The 15,301-nt window shown below is 41.8% G+C and overlaps 1 protein-coding gene across 3 annotated transcripts in view; it reads left to right on the top strand.

Annotated features, from left to right (window-relative positions):
• The window catches only part of LOC311049839 (neprilysin-like), a 101,862-nt gene that overhangs the window by 63,261 nt on the left and 23,300 nt on the right, over positions 1 to 15,301 (top strand). For all 3 annotated transcript variants that reach the window (XM_084063721.1, XM_084063720.1, XM_084063719.1), the window contains exons 5-7: positions 14,395 to 14,475; positions 14,945 to 15,040; positions 15,232 to 15,301. The exon at positions 15,232 to 15,301 is cut by the window's right edge and continues 49 nt beyond it. In XM_084063721.1, the coding sequence (XP_083919847.1) occupies positions 14,395 to 14,475; positions 14,945 to 15,040; positions 15,232 to 15,301 (247 nt within the window). The remainder of the gene's footprint in view (positions 1 to 14,394; positions 14,476 to 14,944; positions 15,041 to 15,231) is intronic.

Here is a 15,301-nt window from a genome sequence, read left to right as displayed (position 1 = left end):
CTGAGAGGGAATCATAAGAGTTTTCACCAAACTCCTCAAGTGCAGAGATCCAGACGCATGATGGCCTTGAACCATGCCTTCTTCCCAGTGAAGAAGGGATAGCTGGTGGTACAGTATCTCTGCTACTTAAACTATGGATAAAGGGCAGGGCACGACACTGTGCGAGACCCAGTGCTGATACCATTTGATGGATAGGAAGGTATGAATTTTGCTCTGTTCTCACCCACAGCTCTGGAAGGCATCGGAGATGGGTTGCTGCATAGTAAAGGCACATGATGATGATGTCTGTGTCATTGGCATGGATGACAGCGCCGCCCATGGCTGCTGTGGTGTTGGGGAGTGTTGTTTCTGTCTGTTGTAAACTGTGCTCCGCTGTACCAAATGAAATTCCTAACATGTTCACATGTCATGGCAATAAAGTCTTCTGATTCTGATTCTGACAACTCTGTCAACTTTGTCATTCTGGACACTGTACAGGGTGTGGAGTATTATTCTTGTATCAGCCTCCTGTTGTGTGGATTCTAGTGCAGGGACATCTTCAATAGACCCCTCCTTGATCACCACACTCCTTGTCTCTTCTTTAAACCCCCCACCCAGGTAAAGATGTGTTGGACCAAGGGCCGACTTAAGTTTCTCATTTTCACACCATTCGTCACAGAGGAAACTCAATAGGTTTGCCTTGTTAGCTGACACAGCAAAAAACTCCTGAGGATCTGGAGCTGTGTAATGCATACTGACTTCATATTCTTTGGTAGGTTTTGGTCAAGCATATCTGTGTTCTTGCTCAGCTGTCTTAAGACTAGGTCCACAGTACCGGTCAAAACAGAAGTGAATGATCTCTGTGCCAGCAGGCACATCATTCAACAGCAGACGTTGGTATCGTTCAGCGATTGTTCCAAATGCTTCACCTTTCAGGAACGACCAATGGCGCATGGCATACATGGCATCAATAACTACTGCTGTTTTTCTGTCTTCTGTAGGCAGGTCAGGGATACATGCAACTTTGGTCTCCTCTTTCAGGACCTTCACAAGGCTTGCCTTGGTACCTGTTCTCATCCTGCCATCTTCCTGGAAGAGGGAAGGGGGGAAGTCACTGCATTCGTGGTTGCCTATAAAGTCAACAAGGTTGAGTTCTCCACCACTGGCTATGATTAGGGTTATGCGCAGGAGGGCAGTAATTTCATTGCTCTTGCCAGGTGCTGAGGTTTTCCCCTTAGATTGTTTAGATTTTGTGTTTTGAGTGTAGAAAGTGTTAAGCTTCATTATTCTTGTCTTCTTCTGTTCACTGGACAGTGACTCACACAGTGCCTTCAGACCCAGTTCTTTCACACTCATCAAGTCGTCCTTGACTGTGGAATCAGCACACTGTCCTGTAGATATGTTGATCATGGATGATGTGCTCACTGTAAATGGGTTAGTCTCCACTGCTGCCTTGACTACCATCTCTGCATCCCGGATTACACGACTCTGACCAGACTCATGGTGTGGGTCTGCCATATTGACAACATATAAATTAAAGCTCAAACTGACCAAATGTGTTCATATTACTTAAAAAGCAGACTTTTTGCCATAACAGTCAGCTGTCACTGTAAAAGTCAAAGTAAAACTCATTTTCGCGTGGCGTCCATCTTGGAAATATGCAAATGAAAGGTCCAGACAGACCCAATCATAAAGATAAGTATTCCATTGAGTTTCTCATGCTCTGAAACCATGAAATAGACACCAAGTTTTTATTTCTAGCCCATCTGGTTCAAAAGTTATTGCCAAAGCTATTTTCTGATAATATTGAGGCGGCCATATTGGATTTCCAGCAGCAAGGTGACCGGGTTGTCCATATAGGTTGTGATCCTACTGGGTCATAGATATTATTTCTGGTGGCCAACCTTTTATGGCAGGGCAAATGCAGCATACCCCCTTTGCCCCCTGGGTATAAGTTTTTACTGTACTGGATGTCGGCCATCTTGAATTTCGGAGTCAAAACGAGGTCTGACAATTAAAATTGTGTCAGATTTGGAATCCTCATGGTTGACTTGTATGGAAAAGTGCCTTCATACATGATTCTAGGTCATCCAGATCAAAAGTTAATTTTTAGAGATGGCGCCGGGCGCCATTTTGAATTTGGCTGTCTAGCAAAAAATGCCGGGATTTTTGGGAGGGACCTGGGGGCTAAATCTTTTCTAAATGGTCCATAGAGGTCAAATCAATCGTAAAAACATACTTGCCAAAGGATGGTCACAGAACCTCACTTTCGGACCCTACTATTACTAGTTACTTTGCAGATATTAATATATTAGATTATAAAACATACATTAACCACTTTAGTCCTATTTTATACCTAGGCTATCTACAAGCTCACAACACGTCGCATCGCGGCGCGTTGTAAGCTTGTAGATCTGCTATTTTCAAACATTTTATTACTTTTACTTTTGGTACTTTAAGTACATTTTATACCAATACTTTTGTACTTTTACTCAAGTAAATTTTTAATTCCGGACTTATACTTGTAACAGAGCACTTCTACATTGCAGTATTGATACTTTTACTTAAGTAAAACATTTGAGTACTTTTTCCACCACTGGTGTGTGTGTATGTGTGTGTGTGTGCGTGCGTGAGTGGGTGCGTGCGTGTGTGCGTGCGTGTGTATATAAAGGTTTGTGGATGCTTGTAAATACCTCAAATTGTTTTCTACTGTCGTAAAAAGCTATAAAAGGTGGGTGTATGTTTTTTTGTTTCTCTCCAATTCAGGTGTGGCGTACTGTGAAACAATTTGCCCAATTGACCGTGAGCTTTTTAATTACCATCTTGTTAACAGGCTATGTCAGCAGCCAAACATCCGGTACCACTTTGTATACATTGTAGATCTTCCATGCAATACTGGACTCTGTGAGGCACCATTTGCTCAGAATAAATATTCCACTGATGCATGTGCAGCCAACACAGAGTAAGTAACAGTAAACCTTATTTACAGTAAGCCATCAAACGGGGCTTGCTTTCCTAACATAAATTATGAAAAAAGGTACAGCCTGCTACTACCATAGTTCGGTTAAAGGAAGTGTCTGGTGGAAACATGTATGTATTTGCAATGAATTTGTAGCGTTTGTATTTATTTTTTGCTGAACAACTTTTGTTGTTGGCTATGTTACATTTATTAAATACACCATGTAAATCCAATGTTTTCACGATGCACATTCAAAATCATATCCTCCGTGGGAAAAATAAATAACCCTGTTGTTGAACCTGTGTCAAAAAAAGTGGAAGTCTGTTTTGAAGTGTATTGTTTGTACCGGACGTTGGCTGGGGCTGGGGTTAAGCAGAGCATGAAAGGAAAAGTAAAGGTTTCAGTTAAGACTAAAGGACAAACGTGAAGTTGATAAACGTGATCTTGATATGAAAGAGGAAAGGGAATAGAGCGGAATAGAGGGGAGAGAGAAAGGCAGATGGATTTTGGGGAGATATGACGAGAAGATTTCTCGCTTGAGCCAAGCCTTGTGTGCAAACGTGCGTGTGTGTGTGTGCACACGCGCATGTGCATGTGCACACATGTGAGCATGTACATACACTATCATACTCGTTTGTGTGGTCATTACACATGTTCTAATGTTCTCATTCAGCTGTTGTGTATAGATGGAGGACATGTGTGTAGCTGTTTACTTTATGAGATGAAGGATTGTATGACACAATGGTAATCCCACTGTGAAGGACACATTGTAACTGAGAAGGGAACAAAAATCCATTCTTTCACTGTAGACTGAACATCTGGTAGACAGACCTATGGCATCATCGACAAACCAATAGATTGTGACCAAGAGGTTCTATTCATTGTGACAGCAGTGCCATCACAAGGTGGTGGACAACATTTCTTTGAGGCAACTGTGCCATCACAAAGGCCTTCATAGATAGGACTACTTGGCAGATTATGACAAGGCAAAGTGATTGAATGTCCATCAAAGTGTTTACTTGGCGATAGTTAAGCCAGAATATCTGTCATACAATAAGACAAAAAAGGGGAAAAAAACAACAAAGATTCATGAAGAGTGAGAATTCAGTCCACAAGTAGTTGCACAAGACCACAAATATGTCTCATAAACATAAGGAGGAACACAGGAGTTGTAGCCAGTGTACTGTAAATAATGTAACTGAATCCAGCAAGGTTTTTAGGCCAACTATGATGTAAATCCTGTTTGCCAAGTGACATTTTTGCAAATCTAATACGATTGTTTAGCCAGTATCTCTCTGAGTACATTGAGTTCAGTATTTGGACCAGGTGTTGAGGGCATCTCCAAGGCCAGGTGCAGACTCTTTATTTGCAGTGCTATGTTGAGTAACGGAGCACCGTGCTGTTGTCCTTGGGGCTCTATGTGTATAAGAATGACTGAAAAGTAGTCGCAAGACACAGGCGTTGCAGCCTTTATCTTGTGACAGCATGAGCAAACGCATGAGCTCTCTGAGTCACATAAGGTCAAATGTTTCATCTGCGGTGCTTGGTGTTGGTGATGAAAAAGCAAGGGAATGGCTGCTTTTGAAAGGTCATGAAATGTCTTCCTTATTGGGGCTGTGTGGACAGTCTTACTTGGCAAAATCAGAATTCATGAGTGCAGATTTTATAGATTATTTTGGAACCACAGAGTGAAGGGAAATGTAAAATAGCTCTGTACTGTATCTGTCGGGGTGACATGCATGCCTCCTTCTCTCCTCTCTTCTTATCTTTGTCCTTCACTTGTCTTTCTTTTCAGTCGTGACCCATTTCTTTACATAATGGGTCCAGTCTTCTAATGGTCCACAGGGAAGCTGATACCAAAACTGCACAACAGCAAGTCTCCTTTGGCTTTAGACAGCCATGGTATGAGAGGTTCAGGAGAGAGAGAGAGAAAGAGAGAGAGAGAGAGAGAGAGAGAGAGAGAGAGAGAGAGAGAGAGAGAGAGATTGCTCCACATTAGTGCCAGACAAGTCAGTAATCCAATCACACACGCGATCTGTGCCCTTTTACAGGAAGACCCCTAAGAAGGGTCCCTAACTCAGGGCTTCATTAAGATTAAATGAGCACATGAATAGTGCACAGTTGATAATGAGATAACAGGAGGGTCGGAAAAATTCAGAAAAACGGTGCACGTAAAAAGAGTGTTACAGAGCTGGAGGTGTGAGAATGAAAAACCGTGTGAGAATTAAAACGATCTTAGTCAGCAATGCAAAAGACTTAAGGTGTCACAGACAAGAAAGCCCGGTGGAGGGGACTGCATAGTGCTGAATTTCCAGTATTTTTGGTGTATTTTGGGGTTTGGCAAGTAATAACATTTTTGTGTCATTCGAGACCTTCTTGTGAACCACTTCTTGCTCCTCCCTATGGAAAAGTGTGTTCTTGAGCAGAGGGCTATCATAATTATTCCGTATTAAAAGATGTGTTTTTATTTTTGATCAATAAAGCAATACTACTTCGTTCACAGGTGCCTAGCTGACGCCCTGATCCATTTCAATTCAATTTTATTTTTATTTAGTTGCTAGTGCTACTCCTACAGCATAAAGTAATATCCAGCACTCCGAAGTCCTTCTGTTACTTTTAATTCATATGCGCACGGACAGACTGCGCATAAGAATTAAAAGTACCAGAAGGATTTCGGAGTGCAGGCTATATTACTTTCTTACTGTGAATCTTCGTGAGCCGTGCACCCGGCAAACTGCTGCATTATATAGAGACTGAGAGTGCTCGTTTTTGTTTTCCTACAGCATAACTTAAAAAGAGTATCAAATCCTTTATATCCCTCTTTCATGTAAAAGTATTCAAATTGATATTGTGCTGCATGCTGAATCAACTTTGAAATAGGAATACACTGAAGTCTCCAAAACCAAGGTTTAATAGAAAGCAGTACAATATACATAGTCAGTTGGTTCTCTCAGAAGTCAGGGAGAGAACTGTGTGAGACAATACAATAGTGGAGGACGGCTCCCAAGGACAGACGTCAGGCTTGGACAGTTACTCCTAAATCTTACTCAGAATCTCATCTGGTAAGATACAGGGAGCTGTTAGTCAGTTCCCATCGGCTGTTTAGACATAAAACGTCAAGAATATACAGACACCCGTGTGTACTGAAAGTAGTTTACCAAGCATATGCATCACTGAAAATAGCTGATCTCCAAACTCTCGACACTGTACCGCAGCTTGTTGCGTTGCGAGCTTGTAGATCAGCGAACGTTCACCCAACTCCACCATGGGACACATACGTAATGTACATACTATTTAGAAAGATGGTGGTCTGTCCAACACTTTGGTCCCAAACAAGATATCTGGAAAATGACTGTGTATTTCCATTGACTTTGCCGTGCATCATCATGCTTCTCCCAGGGTGAATCCTATTGATTTTGATGACCCCATGACCTTCCTTCTAGCACCACCCGAGGTGGTGCTAGAAGAAAGTACCATCTGTAATATTTTCTTTCAAATTTTTCTACTAGAAGAAAGGCCATGGGGTCAGGACCCTAAGCAGGCTGGTGAAGTTTTAAATGTCCTCTTGCACACAAGATAACTCAAAATCTATTGGGAGGATTTCCATGAAATTTACTGAGCACATTTGCAAATATATGGTCATCCCTTGGCTGCACACTTTACAGCGGTTGGTTCTCACCTAAAATAATCATATTTGAACTGGGGATCCCCACCCTGATAAGCACTTTTGAGGCATTACATTTTGTTTGATTGGTTCCACAGAAAATAGCAGATATACAAGCTTGTAGATCGGCTATTTTTCTTTGACTCTTTCTTATATAATTTCACAATTTGGCCAATGTTTGACCAGGTTTTATAGCATAGTTTGTTGATTACTTTTAATGCAGCAATGTTCTTTTTTCTTTTCTTTCTTTCTTTTTTTTTGTATTTAAAAGGTCTTAAAAGTCCTTAAACTGTCACTTCACTGTCACCCCCTCAAAAAAATCATGTGGGGACCCCCTTGGGAGTCCTGACCCACAGGTTGAGAACCACTGCTTTACAGGATAGCGGTAGCTCAAAAATGATATGGTAATGAGGCTGAGATTCAGAATGTCTACTATAGTATTTGTCTGACGATCAGTCACCTTATAACCGAAATCACCATGTATAAATATGAACATTATGTGGAAATATCAAAACCATTTATCAGTGGTGGACAAAGTATGTACTGTAGCCTATTGATTGATCAGTTGATTGATTGATTGATTGATTGATTACTTTATTAGTCAGAAATGTAAACAGCGCGTGGTACAGTACGACATTCAGGCTACTCAATGTGGTTGTAGGCTATGTTCCACTATATTTGAAATAAGGCTTATGTCGCTAATTCATAATATATATATATACGCTAATTCATCATCACCTGATGATGGCCAAATGATGGCCGAAACGTTGTCGTGGATCCATGTGCATGTTTTAATTAATAAATAAGTGCACTGATGGAGCAAATGGCTGTGTGCGGTCCCCCTTATTCTCTACAGTAACTTTTTCTAGTTGCAATTGATTTTTGATTGATTGATTGAATACTTTATTAGCAGTTTGAAAAAAAAATCACACCCTGTGTGAAGGAAGCGGTGCCTTTGATGTGCCCCGTATTGATGTTGTCATCAATATATGTTTTTCGTACACACACCCGGACAGACACACGGACACACGGACAAAGTCAGATATAGAGCGGTTGGCACCGCTAAAAAGCACAGGAGAGTACAGTTCAATACAAGGTCAGCTAAGAGGATTTAAAACCCAAGAAAGCCTATGGCTCGTTTCCATTGGGGTCCTTTCTACTCAATTCATAGACATTTAATGACAGACAGATATACACTACTATGCAAAACACAATAAAAACAGTTTGAAAACAGAAAAACAAAAATATGTACAGTAACCAGTTCGAGGGGGGGGGGGGGGGGGGGGGCTAGGTGTGATGTCATGTGATGTTGAAAAGACTATAGCAAATCTATTTAAATAGCCTTTTATACATTATTCATTGCTGGTGACGCCTATCTTTATTTGTGACTTCAAGCTTAATATAAAACAGGATGAGCTCATTGGCATGTCCTCAGACTCAAGAGGCACATTATGAAACACTTGTGAAGTTCTGGATGAGTTGTCAGACACAATTCACAGAGCTTACAGCAAAAAACAAATGTATTTTACCTTTTGTAACTATATCACTGTGAGAGTGGTATTTTCACACTGGCATACCTGAAATATTTGTGCAGGGCAAGGTCGGAGCCAGAACATGACATAAGACTCTCCCTGTCCACCACTATAGTCAAGAAGAGACAGACCAGATGGACCACCTGTAATTATGCCGTGGTCCATAGCCCACTAGTTGAGAAACAGTGCACGAAATGACCTGGTGACCTAAGATGACGCGTCAATGTTGTCATTTACTGGCAAGTCGGAGGTCAAGAAGTGCCACAGAAAACGGAGTTGGAATCTCAAGAAGGGAAAGTATCGTGCAAATGATATCAAGCCATTATTAACAGTCATTATTTAATTTTAAGCTTTTCTCGCCCACACCACCCCTATACAATCAAATACTTTCTTAAATTGTATGGACTTAGTATTAAGTATTAGTTAGTTACATCTTTTAGTACATTTAACAAAGGTACAATTTACGTATTCAGTCTTTTTTTAAATCCCCATGGACCGCCGGCAGACCTAATTATGCCATATAGTGCCACCTAATTCTGCCACTAGTAGTCCGTGAACCATTGGTTGAACAGTGTTTAAGCATTATGAGTATGTATGAGTTTTTATAACTAATTATACAGTGTTAAAAGCGGATTATAATGCATTACAGTATACAAGTATGTACAAGTATGTTTATAATGCCTTATAGACATGGGATGCATATCATGTGTTACCAAAAAACAAATCTTAGCCCATATCCCCACACAACACAGCAGTGGTACCCATGTTGATTCTTAGTCAGGGTGGTGGTCTGTGGTTCACAATCAGTTGAAAACCCCTGGTTTAGAATAAAGTAATTAAGGCACATAGTCATCTATAACAAAGATATTTGAAAACAAATAATAGGTACATGGTTATAAACGACACTGATGTATTTTGTAAATTATTGTTGGTGGCTCTGTATTCAGCAAGGGTATCATTAACCTTATTCATGACTTAAGCTACGTGTACTAGACATTTTGCAGACCATACGCACATGATTACCCACTGGTTTCAGGTGAGTCAACTGTCCCAATGTGAAATGTAATGTAATCAATTGCAAAGTTAAAAATAGGTAAAATAAATAAATCAATTATAACTGGGAAGAAAATGGAAAGGGGGGGGGGTATTGCAACAGTAGAATACACCTCCTCAAAGTATGACAGAAACGGTTGCCAGACTATAGTATACTTCTGAGTGGAGCCTCTGATCGTATATTTAAGCTGTTCAGTTTAAGATGTGACATAACATACACATATACATGTACTGTGGCATGACCTGTAAGGGTACATTTTTACACTCCGAGTTAAATTACCACAGATGTTAGGAAAGGATCACATTGCCAGACTTTATTTATACGTTAGTGTTACGGCCACTACACTTGGCTCGAACACCAGTGACCATAACATAATAATAGGACAAAAATCAGGTCTCAATTGCAATGCAATTTATTTTATATTCAGAAATAAACATGTGCAATGGGTTCATGTGAGCAACCAGGTCACTAAATATACCAGGAGGGTAGAGGTATAAAACATTAACCAAAACAAAGACCTAAATAAATGTCCTAACCAAACAAAAGTATTAATGGGCTGGCCAAACTAAAAAGTGGGGAGTCTGGTGAGCCAGGCAATATGTGCCCGTCGTCTCACCAGACTCCCATAAACTACCAAAACATACAATAAGCTAAACTAATCAGAGACCGAAAATCATAACAAACAATACTTACAACCAGCCCATTGGAACTGAAATAAGGAACTACAACTAAACAAATAAGCAAGGGAACAACTCTGCTGTTGTGCTCTGCTGGGGAGCTGGGGAGATAATGTGAGCTGGCAACAGCTCCTCTTATAGCCTACGCCCTAATCACATATGAAGCACAGCTGGGAAAAGGGAGGGACAGCCAGAGCACTCCCAGGTGAGTGACAGGTGTCTAGCCAGTCCAGTGCAGCAAAGCCAGCAAGGCAGGGTAGACACTACAGTACAAACAGGACAAATAAGCATGAGTGAACACATAAACAAAGAAAGACTATAAACTGAGGAGTGAATATGTGCTAGCACATAACACCCCCACCCTAAGTTATTGAATGGTGGGTTCTGACTCCGGCAACACCGCACACCAGTGCCAGAAACCCATCATTCAAGAAGACTCTTATACTAAACACAAGACACAGAAATCTGCTACAAAAAAAAATCCACAACAAAAATATGAATTTCAAAATGATACTTATACCAACACATTCATCGTTTGTTTCGTTTCTGTTTCACATCCTATGTACCAAAAAAAACAGTATTGTAGCTTTAGTATAAATGTGTGAACACGCTCCAGTGTATCTCAACTTCAGGCTGATAACGCACACAACTAACCATGATATCCAACTGCCTTACCACCTGGGTCAAACACCCGTGACCTTACGTTGGACTCCTGGTCCTCCTGAATTACTGGCAAGCCAAATGCTGGAAAAGAACGAGTGAGAACCCTAACAATTACTTTCGCTGTAATTTGGACCCCCTCAAATTGCTCCCCCACCGGAATTGGAAACAAAAGGGCAGAAGCAATTGGTTGGTTTGGTTTCCCAACCACTTGGCATATGTGAGCCAGATTCAGCATGTCATACCTATACCGACGTGGTACTACAATTTGCCTATCCAGGCTCCAGTCATCCTGACCAGATGCCTTGAGTGGAGAACATTTACGCAAAAGCAGGTTTTCACTTAGAAAGTCCCCCTTTGACATGGACTCCATCTCCTCAGTAACAGCACTGTCAAACAGCTCTGCCACCTCCACATCGTTCCTCTGCTCTGCAATGAGCTTCTCTCTAGACAGGGCCACGTCTCCTGACTGACCGGACAGGGACACCTCTGTCTCACATGGGGCACTGACCTGCTGCGACTCCACTGAAACCACGTCGGTCCCACCCACAACAGCACCATCAGTCCCACCCTCATCCCGCTCTACCATAAAACTGTCACTCAAGTCAATTTCACCATTATGGCTTGCCAGCTTTTCAGCTAAAGAACGGGTGACAACACAGGAGGCAAAAACAGTTGGAACAGACATGTGTACATCAGGTTGCCATTTTCTGCTCACATCAACATCAGATTGAGGAGGAGCCTGACCAAGCTCCACTTCACGCAAGTGAATGGCCTTCTTAGTCTCCTCCTCAAGCCGGACTATCTCATGTCTGGCATTTGCTCGGAATCTCTCAAGATTAAGGCGCTTCATTTCAAGCTCTATCTCCTCCAGCCGAATGAGATTCTCCATGGACAGTTCAACCACATACCTAGATGCCTCAGCACTTGAAGGACCAGGAAGCAACCCCCCCATCACTTAAACCCACCCACAAAATCTGTTTGAGCACTTGCTTTTTCACTTGTGTATTCACATTGATCTTATAGTGATCGGCAATTACCCACAAATGTGCTTTGGCACAGTGATGGAAAACTTCCAGGGTAGGGTCCCTCACAAACTCCTCAAGCTTAAACTCCATAATCCAAACAAAAACCCAGCCTCAACACCACAGCCAACCTACAACCCAACTTACGGTTCCAACAAAGAGTTTACTGCAAATTTAAGATAACCTGCCAACTAGGTTACCCCTCACACCAAAACAGTCACCCTTAACATTCAAGTCGGCACTTGGAAAAAACAACAAAATGGGATGCCACTCCACAGGTAACTGCACACTCACAGGGTTACTGAACCACCAAAACAGTACCTGGCAATCCCTCTCAAACTAGAGACTCCTGCCACTCGGACTCTACTAGTTATCAATTTTAACCAAATGCCTTCTTACTACACAAACATAAGGGTTTGCACAAGCCCCCAAGTTACATTATGGGATCCCTAAATTATGTTTGTGAACCAAATTAATTTTGTGACGAGCCCCCAATTAACTCACCTAATGGAGAGTTATTGGCAAGGACGAGCCCCCAATTATGTTACGGCCACTACACTTGGCTCGAACACCAGTGACCATAACATAATAATAGGACAAAAATCAGGTCTCAATTGCAATGAAATTTATTTTATATTCAGAAATAAACATGTGCAATGGGTTCATGTGAGCAACCAGGTCATTAAATATACCAGGAGGGTAGAGATATAAAACATTAACCAAAACAAAGACCTAAATAAATGTCCTAACCAAACAAAAGTATTAATGGGCTGGCCAAACTAAAAAGTGGGGAGTCTGGTGAGCCAGGCAATGTGTGCCCGTCGTCTCACCAGACTCCCATAAACTACCAAAACATACAATAAGCTAAACTAATCAGAGACCGAAAATCATAACAAACAATACTTACAACCAGCCCATTGGAACTGAAATAAGGAACTACAACTAAACAAATAAGCAAGGGAACAACTCTGCTGTTGTGCTCTGCTGGGGAGCTGGGGAGATAATGTGAGCTGGCAACAGCTCCTCTTATAGCCTACGCCCTAATCACATATGAAGCACAGCTGGGAAAAGGGAGGGACAGCCAGAGCACTCCCAGGTGAGTGACAGGTGTCTAGCCAGTCCAGTGCAGCAAAGCCAGCAAGGCAGGGTAGACACTACAGTACAAACAGGACAAATAAGCATGAGTGAACACATAAACAAAGAAAGACTATAAACTGAGGAGTGAATATGTGCTAGCACATAGCAGGTACATTTTTACACTCTCTGAGTTAAATTACCACAGATGTTAGGAAAGGATCACATTGCCAGACTTTATTTATACGTTAGAAAGTTGGCTTCACCAGTGGAGTACAGTAGGTCAAAGTTGTAGTAAAGTGCAGTGGTCAGTGGGGATCATATTATTAGCCGCATGCTGAAAGCTGGCGGCTCTACAGACAGCACTAGTCCTAGTCCGACACCCGAGTGACACCTAAGTGTCATTGGCTGTCCTGGCTGTCCTTCACACTTCCCGCCAATGGGGAGACGGCTCTTTGCAGCTCTCCTCCTTTGACACCTATTTGTCATTGGCTGTCCTGGCTGTCCTTCACACTTCGTGAGACTAAAATGTAATGGACACGTTAGTCAACGAATTAGACGAGACGAAAATGTTAGGGCGGGACGAATGGAGAAGAGATCCAATCAGAATTACTCTTTTTGTGGGACTAGTTGGGAAGGGATCCAATCAGAACGATCCTCATTGTTAAGTTAGGTTGATCCACCAAGGCCCTCATTGGAAACAAGTCTGCAAGGACTTTTATGAACGGACCTGTTAGACAAAGTATTTTAAATGTAAATGTGTTGTTTTACATTCTTTTGCCTAATAAAATATTCAATCAATCAATCAAAAAAAAAAAACGGAAGCAGACCATATTAGGGGCCAGCATGGACGAACACAAATCACAACAAGCCAACGCACGGAGTTACACGATACAGGAGGAGAAAAAAAGTGTATTTAGTTAAAAAAAAAAAATCCCATTAGTTATTGACGCGAGTCGCGTTATTATTCCCGTAATTTTAATGTATTGTGCATCCCAAAAGATAATTTATTAACCACGTTATGGGGCTGTAATGACTTACATTAACATCATAAAATAGCGTCTTTTTTAACTGAGGGATCACTTCCGCATTTTTTTTCTTCGACGGTGTAAACAATGACTATGCAACAATAGAATACACCTCCTCAAAGTATGACAGAAACGGTTGCCAGACTATAGTATACTTCTGAGTGGAGAGGTTTAATAACCAAACAAACCCATAAGGGTCCATTTGGTTCCATTTGTACACTCTCTGAATTGCCGACCTGTATTTGGTTCCTATACAGTAACTATCAATGATTTAGCTGAGGAACCCCTGGAACCCCCTCAAGGATCTCTGGGGTCCCCGGACCTCATGTTGAGACCCACTGGTTTAAACGATGTGAATGTTTTTGTGGTTGGCAGTCTAATCAGCCCACGGTTGATTTGTCCTTGGTCTCATTATAGTGACACAGCTTGCAGTTTCTGGACTTTTGTCAGTGTTTGTTCTTTGCCGGTGAAGGCTCAAAAATGTTTTGACAGAGAGAGAGAGATAGATGGTTCCAAGATTGGCGATAGGTGGTAGGAGCCAGCTAGAACCCCCAGTGAAGATCAAATCCACATGGGCTGCATGTGAATTCCACAAATCCTAGTCTGTGCTTCTTGTGAATGCTCAATTGAATATCTCCCCTCCACCTCCCCACTGCCCCATTGGTAGCCCCCCCCCCCCCCCCCCACGCTCTCCTCTCCATCCTCCCACCTTATTCTGTCTCTTTCTCGCCTCCATTATTAGGTGTCCTGGAAAGACAAGTAGAAGGGGAAGCTGAGGCCCTCACCAAGGCTAAGACTCTCTATACATCCTGCACCAATGAAAGTGAGTCAGTGTTAAAGGGATTACATCTGAAATGCCTTTTCTTATCTAATCCTACTGATATGCAAACCTATCCATCACCGGCTTTATTTCAGCGGCTGGTTTACAAAATGACTTTGAACTTTAAGTTGTCCAGTCCTTCTCCTCTGACCTACGGTATGCTTGCATCTCCCCTAGAATTCAAGATTTGTCGCATTTAAGAATTTGTATTTCCCCACGTAAAAACGTAAGATCACAATGCATCCAACAAATGCCATGTCTCTAAGTACAGTATTAGTTGAAAGCGCATAAAATATATGAATTGAGTTGAGCATACGAAGTCTGACATCCTAAATATTTTATTTATTCAATAATCTTTCTGAAGGATGTCCAATGTCATTCTTCAAATGTAACCAAAAGGACAAAAGCTAATCTGTCTGTCTGTCTGTCTGTCTGTTTGTCCGTCCTTCTGTGTATGTTTATTTTGTGTAAGGTCTAATTGAACTCAGAGGAGGGGAACCATTGCTAAGCGTGCTCCATGATGTGTATGATTGGCCAATAGCTATGGACGACTGGGAGGGCGAACATGGTACAGCATTCTATTTTCCATTCCTGATTTATACTTACAGTAGATCCACGCTGTCACACACTGAAAATAGATCGGCTAGGTTCAGTGCGCGACACCGGCGCACAGCTATGTAAATAAGGCATAACATCCAAGAGAAATCCTCTATATGCCTCTCTGTCCACCTCACTTCTTCCTCCTTATCCGTTCCTCAGGTACTTCGTGGAGGTTGGAAGACGCCATAGCCAGGCTGAACGAGCGATATGGAACTCAAGTCTTAGTTAA

The sequence above is a fragment of the Gymnoscopelus microlampas genome (assembly GCF_963454915.1).
Source record: "Gymnoscopelus microlampas genome assembly, chromosome: 8".
NCBI lineage: Eukaryota > Metazoa > Chordata > Actinopteri > Myctophiformes > Myctophidae > Gymnoscopelus > Gymnoscopelus microlampas.
The sequence above is the reverse complement of the archived record's forward strand: the minus strand, read 5'-3'. Positions and strand labels throughout refer to the sequence as shown.